Source organism: Priapulus caudatus, unplaced genomic scaffold (assembly GCF_000485595.1).
Source record: "Priapulus caudatus unplaced genomic scaffold, Priapulus_caudatus-5.0.1 Scaffold121, whole genome shotgun sequence".
Taxonomy (NCBI): Eukaryota; Metazoa; Priapulida; class Priapulimorpha; order Priapulimorphida; family Priapulidae; genus Priapulus; species Priapulus caudatus.
The window spans coordinates 85,588-105,228 of NW_014577182.1; the positions used below are offsets into that span (position 1 = coordinate 85,588).

General features: G+C 43.7%; 1 protein-coding gene across 1 annotated transcript; it reads left to right on the forward strand.

Annotated features, from left to right (window-relative positions):
* The first annotated feature begins 12,873 nt into the window (after positions 1 to 12,873).
* Positions 12,874 to 13,671, forward strand: LOC106805621 (uncharacterized protein K02A2.6-like). The gene has a single exon (XM_014807306.1). The coding sequence runs from the start codon at positions 12,874 to 12,876 to the stop codon at positions 13,669 to 13,671; it is 798 nt and encodes a 265-aa protein (XP_014662792.1).
* The last annotated feature ends 5,970 nt before the right edge of the window (positions 13,672 to 19,641 follow it).

A 19,641-nucleotide genomic window follows, 5' to 3' on the forward strand; every position in this document is an offset into this window, starting at 1 on the left:
ACCTATAATAAACACGTTATGAGCGAGTTTAAACTATATTATTGTATAAATAAAACAGGCATCTTCACAAACGTATCATTACATTGTATATAATTCTTCCTTGGCACTCGCCAGGAAAGTGGATCAAACGAGTCAGCTATGAATTAGAAAGTCAACAACTAATAAAGTGACTATCAATAAAACTTGCATAGCTTTTCGTAGTCGTTATTAAGTTTTACCTCTGTACGAATGTAATAATACTACGAATATTGCAAATGTTTAACGATAGTAACGAATGTGATATTGACGAATGCTCGAAGATGATTAGCAGATCATGATAATATTTAATAAATTATTTATGTGAATGATGTTGGAATTCAGTAGATCAGAGCGAAACTTTCTTATACATTATTACTGATGGTGGGATGAAAGCAGCCGTACAAACATCATGTGTACACAACATGAATCCTAGCGAGGACTTCAGTCCATGAACAACGTTGGGGGATTGGTCCATTGAGGCGTGTGATGTTATCTAAGAGATTAATATACTTGATATTATAAAGTATACTACATTTTTTAAACGATCATGTGTCTTTATTATTATTATTATTATTAAAAAAAATTATAATTGGGATCGTCTGGGACGTCTTCATGGGCGCCATCTTGTATCGTTGTTGTAAACGATTGCTTTAAATTAATAAACGCAGTTGAGCTACAAAGTTACCATATTTACTTATGTGTCGTTATTTACCGCTTTTATGTCACTCATTAGATTTTCTAATCCAGTTCTAATGTTGAGATACCCCCTAACCATATGGGATCGCATCCTCGCTCAGCCTCTTTCTTCTATCGCCCCTCAGCTATCTTCCCTGCCGGCTTTTCTCAGGCTCCCACTCCTCGCTCTCAGCAAGCTATAGCGGCGTCTACACTATGCTAAAACCCGGGTTTTAGAAGTGGGTTTTGTAAAAACGCGGGTTTTACAGACCCGGCAATATTGCCGGGTTTTGCTCTGCTAAAACCTGCGTTTTAGTCGAGCGCCGTAGTGTAGACAGAACATGACAGAAAACCCGCGTTTTAGCTGCACGCCAGACTCGGCTACAGGTGGCGCAACCATACCGGGGATATGCTTGATACAACCGAAATACTTAAAACCCGGCATTCACGGAAGGTGGGTTTTTGACAGTGCAGACGCTGCACCGCCGAAAACGCGCGTTTTACTAAAACGCGGGTTTTAGTCTATAGTGTAGACACTGCACCACCGGAAACGCGCGTTTTAACCCGGGTTTTAGTCTATAGTGTAGACGCCGCTTATATTATGGAGTTTTTTTTTAATCTGTACTGTGCGCCTAAGACGTTCCTCGCGCATGCGTAATATGTCCAGAGAGGAATAATATTCTGCAAAAAATATGCATTTAAAATGAAGAAGAGGTATTTTAGCATAGATTTATATGATAACATCCCATCAGTAGACCTCGCTTACGAAATAGGAAGAAGACCTTGCATGTAAGGTCTCCGCTGCATATACCAGTCAGTACTCAACCTGGCTACGTTATTGTGTTAGCGCATGCGTAATCTCTAACCATAGGAATTATATTTTGTGACGAATATGCATTTAATATGGTTAGGGGGTATCTAAGCATAGATGTATGTAATAAATTGTTATCAGTAGGCCTGTGTTTATAATTATGAGAGCGCCCTAGCCTGCAGGGTGCAAAACTCATACTTCATCCCATCCCGTCCTTTCTTTTGGCTCCCTGGTCACTCGCCCAGGCTACGTCTTCTTCTACCGGCCATCAACTATCTTCCCTGCTATCTTTGCTCAGCCTTCTACGCCTCTCTACCTCAGCAATATATGTTATGTATTTTTCCTTAACTCGTACTGCACGTCTAATACGGTACTCGCGCATGCGTAATATCTCCAGAGAAGAAGAATATTTTGCGAAGATTATGCATTTCAAACGAAGAGGAGGTATTCTAGCATAGATTTATATGAGAACAACCCATCAGTAGACTGCTCTTACGAAATGGGAAGTAGACCTTGCATGTAAAGTGCCCGCTGCATATAACAGTCAGTACACAATCTGGCTACGTTAGTATTTGTTAGCGCATGCGTAATCTCTAACCATAGGAATTATATTTTGTGACGAATATGCATTTAATATGGTTAGGGGGTATATCAGCATAGATTTATGCAATAAATTGTTATCAGTAGGGGAGACCGGGGACAATTAATTGTAACACGGGGCAAATGTAACAGAGGCCCTCATTCCTAGTAGAAACGTGCTATATATATACGCTCTTCACAGCGCATGCACATTTCATTGCCCCACATGCTGTCCTGAGGGTAGGTAGGTTTACGCATCGAGGAACATTTGACAGCCAAAACATCGCTTTTTTAGCAGGTAAGTAAAATCTCGAATTACCTAATGTTTTTTTTCTGGACAAATATGTACTTGAGCTACCACTGTCATTTGTATATCATAAAAAAATAGGTTTTTAGGCCTGTATTTGATAAAGGTTTCATTGACGAATACTAATGCTAAGATACAAAAACAGCCCCCAAATTATGGCCGTCTCCTCGGGGCAAATGTAACAACGTGTTACAATTGCCCCTTGGCATGTATAAAAAGTATGTGTTTTACAAAATGTGTTTTCTTTATAAGGCAAAAAAGTAGCCTATCTATGAGCTCAGACATGAGAACTACATAACTTTGAATTAATGGGTCTGTAAATATGTTTTGTTCACAAGGCAATAAGTAGTCTATTTATATATTTTATTTATATGTAAATGAGTGAAGCATTCGTCATAGTTTTTATTAAAATTATTTTATTGTGGTTCTATAAATTGCTGTTTAATTGTTGAAAATCTGTTCAACGTGTCACCTTTATAAAAAATATAAAAAATATTTCTGAGGGATATATGATTTGTTGGTACAATTGTATGTGTTACAATTGCCCCATTGGTGTGTTACAATTGCCCCGTGTTGTGGGGCAATTGTAACACTTGACTTCCAGTTTTGAAATGATAATGGCTTCAAAATAACTTGTTTTACTTAACCCTAACCTAGTCATATTTCAAGCCAAGATATGCATCTTTAATTTCATATACCTTGAAGTAAGTATTTAACTATAATAAAGTTGTTATGTCAGATTTGGAAAAAAGTGTTACAATTGTCCCCGGTCTCCCCTAAACTTGCGTTTATAATTGGGAAAGCGCCCTAGGCTGTAGGGTGCAAATCATCTACTTCATCCCCTCCCATCCTTTCTGTTGCCTCCCTTGTCTCTCGCCTAGCCTCCGCCTTCTTCTACCGGCCATCCGCTATCTTCCCTGCCGCCTTTCTTCAGGATTCATACCCTCGCTCTCAGCAAGCTGTATTATGCAGTTTTCTTCAGTCTGAACAGTACGCCCAAAACGGTGCTCGCGCATGCGCAATATCTCCCGAGAAGAATAATATTTTGTAAACATTATGCATTTAAAATGAAGAGGAGTTATGGTAGCATCGGATTATACGATAACATTCCATCATTATACCTCAATTAGGAAATACTAGGAAGAAGACCTTTCATGTATGGTTCCCGCAGCATGTACCAGTCAGTGTACAATCTGGCTACGTTAGTGTGTTAGCGCATGCTCAATATCTCACCAGAGGAGTTGTACTTTTTGATGAATATGCATTTAATGCGGTTAGGGGGTATCTCAGCATAGATTTATGTAATAAATTGTTATCCATAGACATGTGGTCATAATTAGGAGACCGCCCTAGGCTGTAGGGTGCAAAACATCTACGTCATCCCCTCCCGTCCTTTCTTTTGCCTCCCTTGTCTCCCGCCCAGCCTCCGTCTTCTTCTACTGGCCATCTGCTCTCTTCCCTGCCGCCTTTCCTCAGGCTCCCACCCCTCGCTCTCAGCAAGCTATATTATGCAGTCTTTTAAGTCTGTACTGTACGCCCAAGACGTTCTTCGCGCATGCGTAATATGTCCAGAGAGGAATAATATTTTGCAAAAAATATGCATTTAAAATGAGGAAGAGGTATTCTAGCATAGATTTATATAATAACATCCCACCAGTAGACCTCTCTTACGAAATGGGAAGTAGACATTGCATGTAACATGTAAGGTGCCCGCTGCATATAACAGTCAGTACACAATATGGTTACGTTAGTGTGTTAGCGCACGCGCAATATCTCACCAGAGTGATTATATTTTGTGATGAATATGCATTTAATATGGTTGGGGGGTATCTCAGCATAGATTTATGTAATAAATTGTTTTCACTACACCTGTGTTTATTATTAGGAGAACGCCCTATCCTGCAGGGTTTTGCATCTCCGAGTCATCCATCAAACCGTTCCCCAAGTACATCGACGCTATCAGCCATTACCCGAAACCATCCTCCACGACTGACATCAGGAGCTGGTTCGGCCTTGTAAATTAGATAGCCAACTACGCCCAACTACGCGACGTCATGGCACCGTTCCACACCTATCTCAGTCCAAAGCAGAAGTTTGTCTGGACTCCTGAACTTGACGAGGCGTTCGAGGCCTCCAAGATCCGCACCATAGAAGCCATTAAGCGCGGCGTGGAGATTTTCGACGTCACCAAGAAGACGTGCCTCAGACCAGACTTCTCCAATCGTGGCTTCGGCTTCTTCCTGCTACAGCAGCACTGCGACTGTACGAGCGGTTTGCCTGGATGCTGCCCTGACGGCTGGAAGATTACTTTGGCAGGCTCCCGCTTCCTCTCTTCTGCGGAGCAGCGCTACGCGCCGGTGGAAGGCGAAGCCCTTGCAGTCGCCTGGGGCCTTGAGCAAACCCGTTTCTTCACGCAGGGCTGCAATGACCTCGTGGTAGTTAGCGACCACAAGCCGCTGGTGAAGATAATCGGTGACCGCACCCTCGACGAGATTCCCAACACGAGCTTCTTTCGCATGAAGCAAAGAACTCTGCCATGGTACTTTGAGATTGAACAATTACCTGGGAAGACCAACCTCGCTGCCGATGCAGCATCGCGTCACCCTTCGCCGGTCACCCCAATAAACGCCTGGTGGAACGAGTGCGGAGACATCGACTTCACCGTGCTAGTTGCATCCTTAATTGGCCTCCAAATCGAAGATAGCACCAAGCAGGCGACTTTCGCTGCCATCCGCCATGAAGCACAGGACGTCACATCGCTGTCATGAAAGCCATTACCGCTGCCACCGAGAGTGACGCCTCCATGAAGTCCCTCGTCGACATAATCGTCGCCGAATTTCCCATCGCGCACAAGGACCTCCCACACGTCGCACAATTCTGGCGCTATCGTGAGTCCCTCTACTTCTCGCATGGCGTGGTGATGTTTGATGATCGCGTCGTCGTTCCGCCAGCATTTCGCCGCCAAGTCCTCGACAACCTTCATGCTGTACACCAATGCCAGTCATCGATGGAGCTGCCGCCAGGGCGATTGTCTTTTGGCCAGGAATAACGCTCGACATCAGTAACGCTAGGGCAAAATGCGACGACTGCAACAGAAAGGCTCCGTCGCAAGCAAGTCTCCCGTCGACGCCGGCGCACCCGCCTTCGGTTCCTTTCGAAGCCGTGGTGGCGGATTACTTCAATTTCGCCGGTTGCCATTATCTCGTCATTGCCGACCGCCTCTCGGGATGGGCCGAGATCTTCGCCACGCCATTCGGCTCGAAGCAAGCCAGTGCCAAAGGGCTGGTGGACCGCCTCGGGAACTTCATGGTTATCGCCGGACTTCCAGAAGAGCTGTCAACTGATGGAGGACCAGAGTTCGCTGCCTCGACCACTGGAGTCTTCCTACGACGTTGGGGTATTAAGCACCGGATATCATCCGCCTACCACCCGCAGTCGAATGGCAGAGCGGAAATAACCGCCAAGGCAACCAAGCGTCTCCTCAAGCCGAACACTGATTCGGGAGGCCTCTTGGACAGCGACCGCTTCTTCCGAGCCATCTTGCAGCTCAGGAACACACTCGACCCGGACTGTGGCAAGTCACCAGCGGAGATCGTGTTTGGGAGACCTCTTCGCGACACCCTGTCGTTTGCAAAGCGTCTCCAGAAGCTTGGCGACACCGTCCACCTCACGCCAGAGGTCCATCCGTCGCGGCGGGAAGCTTGGGCGGCCAAGGAAACCGCCCTACGTGACCGATTTGTTCGTCAGTCTGACGCATTGAACGCCCGGTCCCAGAATCTCCCACTGCTCTAGATTTGAGACCGGGTGTTTGTTCAAAATCAAATGGGGAATTCACCGAAGCGATGGGACAAAACGAGCGTTGTTGTTGAGAAGGGGGACCACGACCAGTGCGTCATCAATGTCGCCGGATCAGGCCGCCTCACCACCCGCAACAAGAAGTTCCTACGTCGTTTTCGCCCCGTCATGGAGACAGTCAAAGATCAAGACTTCTAGGATGCTACACTGCTACCCACAGATCACGACCCGCTTCTCATCTCTCTTCTGACAGTGCCATCGTCGCTGCCAGCACCACGTCGACCAGAGCACGTCGACGTGCCTCTATTACCTCGTCGGCCAGAACACGGCGAACCGCCTCCAGCGCTCCGTCGGCCAAAACACGGCGAACCGCCTCCAGCGCTGAGTAGACAAGAGCAGGATGCGCCTCCTGAGGTCGTTGACCCGATTCCGACACATCCGCCTCCGACACCTCGTCGAATAGAGCGCAGCATCCCGCCGAATGTCGCCGATCCACCTCCAGCTACCCGTCGATCGCAGCGGAACGCTAAAACGCCGAGAGAACATGTTCCAGAGACTGGACAGTAGACACGAGTTTGCAGCTTAAAAGCTACAAACTGGGGGGATGTGGAGTTGTGTTATTGTTGTGTTACATGTTTCCGTTCTCTTCCTATTTCAGTGTCGTTCAGACATTCTAGAACATATTTATGATGTGACAGAACGAGTCATATTGAACCGGAGCCGTCACGCTCATTAAATAACTGCGCGGTCATGTTAACAGACGTGAAAACAAATTGTCTATCTTTCTGTATACCTATTCCTATCTTCCTGTATACATCATTAATTCACATTTGTTTCAACACCAATAATGCTTTAAACCAGTTTTTTTTATTATTTAGTTGTATAAAAGTAATGCATGTGTACCTATGAAAAAGAGTACGACTCGGTAAATGCCCATCAGAATGTGGTTGGTGCCTTGGGGGACGTATTATACCATCTACAGATTTTTCACAGAATAAATACTATAGTATTGCAATTCGTTTTCACTATATATTTCTTTACGCACACTTTATTTTAAATCAACTAAAATATTTTTTGCCACGTTCTAGAAAAATCAAGCATGCTGCTGTTACAGAATCGTTGGTCATATTATAGCCGTTTGGGTCCCCATGCTGGACCCCCGGCCCTACCTCATCATTATAATATAATGATTCAGTATAATAATTGAGGCGTCCGGCTAACAAGTAACGTTTCTATAAGGTTCCTGGGATGTTGTCGTTCGATTGCGTAAATACAATCGTGATCGTTCGAGGAACGTGGCACACTATCATTACAATCAAAGTCATTTTGAGAACGGTATCATTATGTAACAATTAAGATTTCTAGAACGTGGCACACTATCATTACAATCAAAGTCATTTTGAGAACGGTATCATTATGTAACAATTAAGATTCCTAGAACGTGGCACACTACCGCACGTGAAATGTTGCGTAGCTATATGTTCCGGAAATGTGCCGGTTTGGTTACGTAAATAACGTTCGTGAATACGTTCTAGTAAGATTCTGGGTTACGAGGTGCACTACCGCACGTAAAACGTTGCGTAGAAATGTTCAGGGACGGAGACGCATGTTGTATATTTTACCAATGTACCGTCATTAAATTGATAAAGGATTTAATAAATAAATAAATCATGGGATCCTTATATGAAGGTAATAGAATAGACATTTTACATTGTCAAAATACTCGCAAGTATGTGGTCTCTACTTTAAATGTTTTAATAACACAAAATAGTGCTTATTTTGGCATGCTACAGTATATGAAAGTTCAGGAATCTGGACACGTGATAATTAAGAAAGTCAGGCATTTGTCGTAGACATTTGCTGTTTTTCAAACGACTCGTGAATATGTGCTTAGGTAGATGGCTAATTTCAACAAAATTTTGTAAACCTGAGATATTCTATTTATACTACAAAAAAAAAAACTTTGTCTATGCATTCCGCCATTTATTGACCCCCAAACTTGCCTCGCTGTTAGTTTATCACCCTGAGGGTGTACTAAGCATATTTAGAAGTCCACACTAAAAACTAATATCTCAAAGCAAGTAAAATGTTAAAAGTATGTTATAATAATAAAACATGGCGGTTGTTATCGTAACGCGCAATGTATGTTGGGATTCTGCATTTCATGTTGCATGTTCTGCGATAGCGCGCGTGTACGTCCTCTGGCACTGTGCAATGCCGGTAGGTTTCGGCTTCGCCGTTGATCTCAGGCGTTAGCTGGTGTTTCTCGATTGTCAGCGAGTCAGTTGTACATTTGAGAGTGCTGGTGAAGCACTGTCAACTGCGTGTATACTGTGCACACTGTTTACTGTATAAGTACTCTATATGCAGTTAATATAATTATGTAAGTACTCAACAACTGGGTATTCTTTACTGTCATTTTCAGGCATTCAGCAGGTGAAGTATAGATAGAAAGTGCATTAAGTATAACCTTTATAAGGTCTTTTGATATATCAATGACGGCAATTACATAAAATCTTACAAATCAATGACATTTATGATTTCAGATGAATTTCGGGTACAGTCTACTAAACTATAACAATTTAGAAGGATTACCCCTATTCACAATACACAGAGAGTGTTATCGCCGTCGGGTGCCGCTTGAGTGCGCACGCGCGCCATGTTGCTTGGCGCACTTTCAGCGTGTTGATTTCCATCCCGGAGCTAAATCAGGTACAATCCTGCATCGAAGCAAGGAAACCTTCGTCATGTACGATCACATATTTGTTATGGTTGGCACTAATGACATTGAGAGGAATAGAGATTCCAAGATCGCAGAGAACATCAATAAAGTTCTGCTACAAATAGCAAGTATGCATGGAAAAGTGAAAGGGAAACGTTCGTTACCATCTTGCCACGTCCCAGAGATGACGTCACGACCGGCGCACGCGTTGCAAGCGTCAACGCGGAATTGCGACGGTTAACCAAGAAACATAGAATGAGGTTTATGGGAGCGAACCACCTATTCCTTAATCGTGGTGCCGTGAAACTGCAAAACAACACTGACGCTGCTTTATACCGATATGGGCTGCACCTGACCACTGCCGGGTATCGTGTGTTGGCGCGCTCCTTCGAGCAAAGTATCCGCGCAATGGAATGAAGGTGGCCAAACTGGGAAGCCTGCAAGCCAGCCAAGAACCACTGTATATATAATACAATAATAACCATAATTACATTCATCATAAAATTTCTTTGCATACTTCCGACGTTTTTTAATATTTATATATTGATTTTTCTCCTTGCTATTTGCTTTTCATTTAAAATCCTCACCGCCGTATGACGCTTATAAGATTCACCGCCTTATAATAAATAAGTTCAGCCATTGGGATGGTCATTTTTCATATCAAACTACTCCGGAGTATGTTTCCTTTAAGTACAATTTTAATAAAAACCATATGTGTATATACTTAGGTTGGCACGGTAGACCATGATGGTCATCTTTCAATAAATTTCAAATAAATATGGGGCGAAGGGATGAAGTATTTGTTAATGTTTAATTACCCTGAAGGATAAAATAGACTATCGAGTAATAACATTGAATTATCTGGGGCCAGATTTATTACATTATTACATTATTACAGTTATTACATTATTGCAAGTGTTGTGTTAGCGACCTTAGCGTGCATGTGTGTATCTTATATCATGCGTTCATTAACAAGATTTTTTATATCGATTACCGTTGTTTTGTGTGTTTTATATACGTTGGAACGACTAAAAAACCTCGTAAAACCGCCCCAAAAATAAACGGACTAAAGACACCACGCTAATAAACTGTGAAGTTACCAGCAGCTATTAATTTTAGGTTCATTTTGTGGATTTTTCATCCGTGTATGCCTGCATGAACTTCAAGTAAACATGGGTTTATGTGATTGAACATATATGCGAATGGTTTCGCGTACAGAAAAATAGAATACAACATCGACTAACGTTGAATTATCTAGAGCCGGATTCTTGCATGTAATTATTGTACTAGCGTGCGCGCGTACGCGTATCCATATTATGCGTCTATAAACATTATTATTGCATCTATTGACGTTGCTTTGCGTATTTAATCTCCGTTTGAACGAGTCTAAAACGTTTAAAACAGGCCCAATAACAGGCACGAGGGCGCGTCATTGTTCCTCTATGCTCCACCGCCACTCACGCGTGTGAGCGCTACAGTCAAAGAAATGACGTCATTACCCTAGCAACGATTATTACCGCTTGCCAGTGTGAACAAAAAAGACGTGAAATTGCGAAACTCCGTGAAAAATGTTTAGAGAGTTATCTTTATCACATTTTTTAAACGATCATGTGTCTTTATTATTATTATTATTATTAAAAAAAATTATAATTGGGATCGTCTGGGACGTCTTCATGGGCGCCATCTTGTATCGTTGTTGTAAACTATTGCTTTAAATTAATAAACGCAGTTGAGCTACAAAGTTACCATATTTACTTATGTGTCGTTATTTACCGCTTTTATGTCACTCATTACATTTTCGAATCCAGTCCTAATGCTGAGATACCCCTTAACCATATGGGATCGCATCCTCGCTCAGCTTCCTTCTTCTATCGCCCCTCAGCTATCTTCTCTGCCGCCTTTTCTCAGGCTCCCACCCCTAGCTCTCAGCAAGCTATATTATGCAGTTTTTTTTAAATTTGTACTGTGCGCCTAAGACGTTCCTCGCGCATGCGTAATATCTCCAGAGAGAAATAATATTTTGCAAAAAATATGCATTTAAAATGACGAGGAGGTATTCTAGCATAGATTTATATAATAACATCCCATCAGTAGACCTCTCTTACGAAATAAGAAGAAGACCTTGCATGTAAGGTCCCTGCTGCGAATACCAGTCAGTACTCAATCTGGCTACGTTATTATGTTGGCGCATGCGCAATCTCTCACCAGAGGAGATATATTTTGTGACGAATATGCATTTAATATGGTTAGGGGGTATCTAAGCATAGATTTATGTAATAAATTGTTATCAGTAGGCCTGTGTTTATAATTATGAGAGCGCCCTAGGCTGTAGGGTGCAAAACATCTACGTCATCCCCTCCCGTCCTTTCGTTTGCCTTCCTTGTCTCCCGCCCAGCCTCCGTCTTCTTCTACCGGCCATCTGCTATCTTCCCTGCCGCCTTTCCTCAGGCTCCCACACCTCGCTCTCAGCAAGCTATATTATGCAGTCTTTTAAGTCTGTACTGTACGCCCAAGACGTTCTTCGCGCATGCGTAATATTTCCAGAGAAGAATCATATTTTGCAAAAAATATGCATTTAAAATGAGGAAGAGGTATTCTAGCATAGATTTATATAATAACATCCCATCAGTAGACTTCTCTTACGAAATGGGAAGTAGACATTGCATGTAACATGTAAGGTGCTCGCTGCATATAACCGTCAGTACACAATCTGGTTACGTTAGTGTGTTAGCGCACGCGCAATATCTCACCAGAGTGATTATATTTTGTGATGAATATGCATTTAATATGGTTAGGGGGTATCTCAGCATAGATTTATGTAATAAATTGTTTTCAGTACACCTGTGTTTATAATTAGGAGAACGCCCTATCCTGCAGGGTTTTGCATCTCCGAGTCATCCATCGAACCGCTCCCCAAATACATCGACGCTATCAGGCATTTTCCGAAATCATCGTCCACGACTGACATCAGGAGCTGGTTCGGCCTTGCAAATCAAGTAGCCAACTACGCGACGTCATAGCACCGTTCCGCCTTTATCTCAGTCCCAAGCAGAAGTTTGTCTGGACTCCTGAACTTGACGAGGCGTTCGAGGCCTCCAAGATCAGCATCATAGAAGCCATCAAGCGCAGTGTGGAGATCTTCGACTATCTGCGACCAAGAGGACGTGCCTGAGACCAGACTTCTCCAATCGTGGCATCGGCTTCTTCCTGCTACAGCAGCACTGCGACTGTACGAGCGGTTTGCCTGGATGCTGCCCTGACGGCTGGAAGATTACTTTGGCAGGCTCCCGCTTCCTCTCTTCTGCGGAGCAGCGCTACGCGCCGGTGGAAGGCGAAGCCCTTGCAGTCGCCTGGGGCCTTAAACAAACCCGTTTCTTTACGCAGTGCTGCAATGACCTCAAGCTCCGTTAGTTACCGACCACAAGCCGCTGGTGAAGATACTCGGTGACCGCACCCTCGACGAGATTCCCAACACGCGCTTCTTTCGCATGAAGCAAAGAACTCTGCCATGGTACTTCAAGATTGAACACTTACCTGGGAAGACCAACCTCGCTGCCGATGCAGCATCGCGTCACCCTTCGCCGGTCACCCCAATAAACGCCTGGTGGGACGAGCCCGGACACATCGACTTCACCGTGCTAGCTGCATCCTTAATTGGCCTCCAAATCAAAGATAGCACCGAGCAGGCGACTTTCGCTGCCATCCGCCATGAAGCACAGGACGTCACATCGCTGTCATGGAACCCATTACCGCTGCCACCAAGAGTGACGCCTCCATGAAGTCCCTCGTCGACATAATCATCGCCGGATTTTCCATCGAGCACAAGGACCTCCCACACGTCGCACAATTCTGGCGCTACCGTGAGTCCCTCTACTTCTCGCATGGCGTAGTGATGTTCGATGATCGCGTCGTCGTTTCGCCAGCACTTCGCCGCCAAGTCCCCGACAACCTTCATGCTGTACACGAATGCCAGTCATCGATGTAGCTGCCGCCAGGGCGATTGTCTTTTGGCCAGGGATAACGCTCGACATCAGTAACGCTAGGGCAAAATGCGACGACTGCAACAGAAACGCCCCGTCGCAAGCAAGTCTCCCGTCGACGCCGGCGCACCCGCCTTCGGTTCCTTTCGAAGCCGTGGTGGCGGATTACTTCAATTTCGCCGGTTGCCATTATCTCGTCATTGCCGACCGCCTCTCGGGATGGGCCGAGATCTTCGCCACGCCATTCGGCTCGAAGCAAGCCAGTGCCAAAGGGCTGGTGGACCGCCTCGGGAACTTCATGGTTATCGCCGGACTTCCAGAAGAGCTGTCAACTGATGGAGGACCAGAGTTCGCTGCCTCGACCACTGGAGACTTCCTACGACGTTGGGGTATTAAGCACCGGATATCATCCGCCTACCACCCGCAGTCGAATGGCAGAGCGGAAATAACCGCCAAGGCAACCAAGCGTCTCCTCAAGCCGGACACTGATTCGGCGGGCCTCTTGGACAGCGACCGCTTCCTCCGAGCCATCTGGCAGCTCAGGAACACACCCGACCCAGACTGTGGCAAGTCACCAGCGGAGATCGTGTTTGGGAGACCTCTTCGCGACACCCTGTCGTTTGCAAAGCGTCTCCAGAAGCTTGGCGACACCGTCCACCTCACGTCAGAGGTCCATCCGTCGTGGAGGGAAGCTTGGGCGGCCAAGGAAACCGCCCTACGTGACCGATTTGTTAGTCAGTCCGACGCATTGAACGCCCGGTCCCGGAATCTCCCACCGCTCTAGATTTGAGACCGGGTGTTTGTTCAAAATCAAATGGGGAATTCACCGATGCGATGGGACAAAACGGGCGTTGTTGTTGAGAAGGGCGACCACGACCAGTGCGTCATCAAAGTCGCCGGATCAGGCCGCCTCACCACCCGCAACAGGAAGTTCCTACGTCGTTTTCGCCCCGTCATGGAGACAGTCAAAGATCAAGACTTCCAGGATGCTACACTGCATGCCACCCACAGATCACGACCCGCATCTCATCCCTCTTCTGACAGTGCCATCGTCGCTGCCAGCATCACGTCGACCAGAGCACGTCGACGTGCCTCTATCACCTCGTCGACCTGAGCATGGCGAACCGCCTCCAGCGCTCCGTCGGCCAAAACACGGCGAACCGCCTCTAGCGCTGAGTAGACAAGAGCAGGATGCGCCTCCTGACGTCGTTGACCCGATTCCGACACATCCGCCTCCGACACCTCGTCGAATAGAGCGCAGCACCCCGCCGAATGTCGCCGATCCACCTCCAGTTACCCGTCGATCGCAGCGGAACGCTAGAGCGCCGAGAGAATATGTTCCAGAGACTGGACAGTGGACACGAGTTTGCAGCTTAAAAGCTACAAACTGGGGGGATGTGGAGTTGTGTTATTGTTGTGTTACATGTTTCCGTTCTCTTCCTATTTCAGTGTCGTTGAACATTCTAGAACATATTTATGATGTGACAGAACGAGTCATAATGAACCGGAGTCGTCACGCTCATTAAATAACTGCGCGGTCATGTTAACAGACGTGAAAACAAATTGTCTATCTTTCTGTATACCTATACATCATTAATTCACATTTGTTTCAACACCAATAATGCTTTAAACCAGTTTTTTATTTTATTTAGTTGTATAAAAGTAATGCATGTGTACCTATGAAAAAGAGTACGACTCGGTAAATGCCCATCAGAATGTTGTTAGGGGACGTATTATACCATCTACAGATTTTTCACAGAATAAATACTATAGTATTGCAATTCGTTTTCACTATATATTTCTTTACGCACACTTTATTTTAAATCAACTAAAATATATTTTGCCACGTTCTAGAAAAATCAAGCATGCTGCTGTTACAGAATCGTTGGTCATATTATAGCCGTTTGGGTTCCCATGCTGGACCCCCGGCCCTACCTCATCATTATAATATAATGATTCAGTATAATAATTGGGGCGTCCGGCTAACAAGTAACGTTCCCGTAAGGTTCCTGGGATGTTGTCGTTCGATTGCATAAATACAATCGTGATCGTTCGAGGAACGTGGCACACTATCATTACAATCAAAGTCATTTTGAGAACGGTATCATTATGTAACAATTAAGATTCCTAGAACGTGGCACACTACCGCACGTGAAATGTTGCGTAGCTATATGTTCCGGAAATGTGTCGGTTTGGTTACGTAAATAGCGTTCGTGAATACGTTCTAGTAACATTCTGGGTTACGAGGTGCACTACCGCACGTAAAACGTTGCGTAGAAATGTTCAGGGACGGAGACGCATGTTGTATATTTTACCAATGTACCGTCATTAAATTGATAAAGGATTTAATAAATAAATAAATCATGGGATCCTTATATGAAGGTAATAGAATAGACATTTTACATTGTCAAAATACTCGCAAGTATGTGGTCTCTACTTTAAATGTTTTAATAACACAAAATAGTGCTTATTTTGGCATGCTACAGTATATGAAAGTTCAGGAATCTGGACACGTGATAATTAAGAAAGTCAGGCATTTGTCGTAGACATTTGCTATTTTTCAAACGACTCGTGAATATGTGCTTAGGTAGATGGCTAATTTCAACAAAATTTTGTAAACCTGAGATATTCTATTTATACTACAAAAAAACGAACTTTGTCTATGCATTCCGCCATTTATTGACCCCCAAACTTGCCTCGCTGTTAGTTTATCACCCTGAGGGTGTACTAAGCATATTTAGAAGTCTACACTAAAAACTAATATCTCAAAGCAAGTAAAATGTTAAAAGTATGTTATAATAATAAAACATGGCGGTTGTTATCGTAACGCGCAATGTATGTTGGGATTCTGCATTTCATGTTGCATGTTCTGCGATAGCGCGCGTGTACGTCCTCTGGCACTGTGCAATGCCGGTAGGTTTCGGCTTCGCCGTTGATCTCAGGCGTTAGCTGGTGTTTCTCGATTGTCAGCGAGTCAGTTGTACATTTGAGAGTGCTGGTGAAGCACTGTCAACTGCGTGTATACTGTGCACACTGTTTACTGTATAAGTACTCTATATGCAGTTAATATAATTATGTAAGTACTCAACAACTGGGTATTCTTTACTGTCATTTTCAGGCATTCAGCAGGTGAAGTATAGATAGAAAGTGCATTAAGTATAACCTTTATAAGGTCTTTTGATATATCAATGACGGCAATTACATAAAATCTTACAAATCAATGACATTTATGATTTCAGATGAATTTCGGGTACAGTCTACTAAACTATAACAATTTAGAAGGATTACCCCTATTCACAATACACAGAGAGTGTTATCGCCGTCGAGTGCCGCTTGAGTGCGCACGCGCGCCATGTTGCTTGGCGCACTTTCAGCGTGTTGATTTCCATCCCGGAGCTAAATCAGGTACAATCCTGCATCGAAGCAAGGAAACCTTCGTCATGTACGATCACATATTTGTTATGGTTGGCACTAATGACATTGAGAGGAATAGAGATTCCAAGATCGCAGAGAACATCAATAAAGTTCTGCTACAAATAGCAAGTATGCATGGAAAAGTGAAAGGGAAACGTTCGTTACCATCTTGCCACGTCCCAGAGATGACGTCACGACCGGCGCACGCGTTGCAAGCGTCAACGCGGAATTGCGACGGTTAACCAAGAAACATAGGATGAGGTTTATGGGAGCGAACCACCTATTCCTTAATCGTGGTGCCGTGAGACTGCAAAACAACACTGACGCTGCTTTATACCGATATGGGCTGCACCTGACCACTGCCGGGTATCGTGTGTTGGCGCGCTCCTTCGAGCAAAGTATCCGCGCAATGGAATGAAGGTGGCCAAACTGGGAAGCCTGCAAGCCAGCCAGCCAGCTTTGCAAGCCAGCCAGCCAGCCAGCCATTTATGGAAGCCAGCCAGCTATGCTTCTCCCTTTCCCTCTCTACTTCCCCTGCCCATCATCCTCCCCTCCATCTATCTCGCCATCTCCCTCTCTCTTTCTTCTTCCTTCCTGCCCTATCTCCCTCTCCTCCAGCGCTCTTGCGTAGTAGTCAAGAATTCCACTGTTTTTTATTTGCACTCACGTTAATCATTCTTCATCGATCCATTGCGACTTGTTTAACAGTCTTTGGACAACGATTGTCTGTAATGGGTGATTAATGGTTTAAAATAAACATTTAAATTTAATATTATGTTTATATATTATTTATGCTGATAGACTAAACATATTCTGCAAAGTTATGCCCTACGCATACGAAAAGACAATTCCCACCAAAATGCTACAAAATATAGACAGATAAAAAGTACATCAAATTGAATACCTAAGTAAATACCACACACTCATATTTATATACAATACCACTGGAATAGACTACCATGGAATTGGCAGTGACGTAAACAACGCAGGAAGGTCATCGTGCACGAATTTGTTTAACAACAAAAAGCAGACAGGATCAGTTTGGCTCGTTAGCAATCAATTAGCACGTCCACGACCTGGACGCAAGTCGTCAGTTGTTTAACCAGTATTTCACACCGCGTGGCGTGGAAACTAGGTGCGAAGTGACGCGGGAAGTAGGTGTAAAGTTTTTATGGGGTATTGTTAGGTCGATCGTGTGCTCCCTGGACCGTTTGGCAACGTGCTGGATTGATCGAATTGTTTAAGTTTTATCCGTACATCTACCTATCCATCACTCTATCTAACTACCTAAAATGTAGCGTAGTGCGTGACGCTACACAAGTGGGTGAGGGGAAAGGTAGGAGAGTAGCCGAGAAAAAACGAAAAGCGAAGACTAGAACTGAAGGGGACAAAACGTATCTTTGCTTCAACTGAAGCTGGTGACAGGTATAGACCCATATCACACCAAGCGCTGGTGTGCACCGGTAAACGAGTGTTTCACAATACGTGCGTGAGTCGTCATTGGCATAGTGACATATTGTTCATAACATATATGTTTCAATAAAATATAATATAAGTGTAATATAGGTTGCTATAATCTACCTATCTATCTATTATCTATATATCTATCAGTTCGATCAAAATGCTTCTCCTCGTGGTCGGACCATAATGTATCATGTGGTTTTGTTGCTCTGTCTTGCTCTTAAACAGCAGGATCAAATAATGAAATAAATAAAATAAAGTGATGCATCTGAAGTAATATAAATATGGTGCATATATCAAATCAGATGTATAATTGAATAAAACATTAGTTGACTAAAGGGTGATCCATCATGAAATATGTTATAGAAATATGTTATAAATGGTTCAAAGGAACCGTTTACGAGATCACTACAGTCAAAGAGAGAGTTGAAATATTTTGGCGTAGCTTCGAAAGTGCGTCCAGCAAGATGCATAACGACGAAGGCTATTATAATAGATCAGCAAGACTCAACGGTTGCTTTCCTGGCAGTATTACATACATGTTGATTAGTAGGTGATCAGAGCTGCTGTTTTCTGACATATGTAAATATGTACATGTAAATATGTGTATATTCCAAATTTCCAATACTCTAATAGAGCAAGTCAAAATTTGAATTATATTCTTGTGAATTCACACTCGATCCCCGTAGTTGCACACGTGTCACAACTGTAGCATATGGTTATTGTCTTACACTATTGTCAAGCCGACTGCAGCTTACATAGATTTTAAGTTTGACACCCATCAAGTGTTAGTCTTATAATAACAAAACTTAGTCACTTACTACAATTACCTGCTACCTCTCTCATAGCAATATAACCAGTTTGTGATTGAATGCATGGTCGTATTATTAGAATGAACAAGTGTACAATATAAGCATGCAGTGTATTCAGCCAAGTGCATACTTGACATTATATTTAAACGTGTACACATGGTTGCAAGAATGTTACATTACAACGTTATTCCACAACGTTGTGGCCACGTTCAGGGGAGTCTACAAATTTACGTTGCCACAACGTAAGTGAAACGTTGTGACAACGTTGCCACAACGTCAACTGGTTAGCTGGGTAGACTTTAAATTTTCTATAATGAAACACACACGAACATCAGTCAAACATTATTTTATCCAATTACAGTTGATAGGCATACTTTTAAAACACCACGGTGACTTGACCGTACTGATGCTACCCTACAATTGCAATCACTATTGCCAACAGCATATCGAATACGTGAGGCTACATCTTCGGTACAAGACAGCCAAGTACGGCGATCGATTTTTCTATATTGTTATAGTTCAGTGGTACAGTCTTACCTTCAGTCTAAAATGCCCTCATCAAAACAAAAGGCAGTGGTCGCTTCTTCTTAAAATAGTGGGAGTGGGTGCATGGAGACAGTGCAGGGGTCAGTATAGGGGCCGGGGTGAAATGGGTACATAGCTGCTGCCTGTGACACTTACATGACATGTTACATGACATGTTACATGACATATTACATGACATGTTACATGACATGTTACATGACATGTTACATGACATGTTCTTCTTTTCATGATCTGTTATTCTTCATTTAGTTAGAGAAAAAAAAAAGAAACTAGTAATGGCTCATGCGATGTGGGCATGCTAAGAGTATATTTAATTGCCAATGCGATTGCTAATTCATAAGGAATACTCGCGTCGCGACTCAAAGCGAAGTTGAAAGCATATAGAAGTGATGATTATGCGTTATTATCTTGCCTAAAATAAAAGTTAGCGGGGGTGCGTAGCTAGGGAAATAATTACATTGTTGACAGAGTCTGCCACGGTGATAAAATTAAGAAAGCATAACTGTCTATTCCCATCATCT

Excerpts from the sequence above, each read along its gene's own strand:
- LOC106805621 (XM_014807306.1), top strand. The coding sequence starts at position 12,874 with ATGCCAGTCATCGATGTAGCTGCCGCCAGGGCGATTGTCTTTTGGCCA.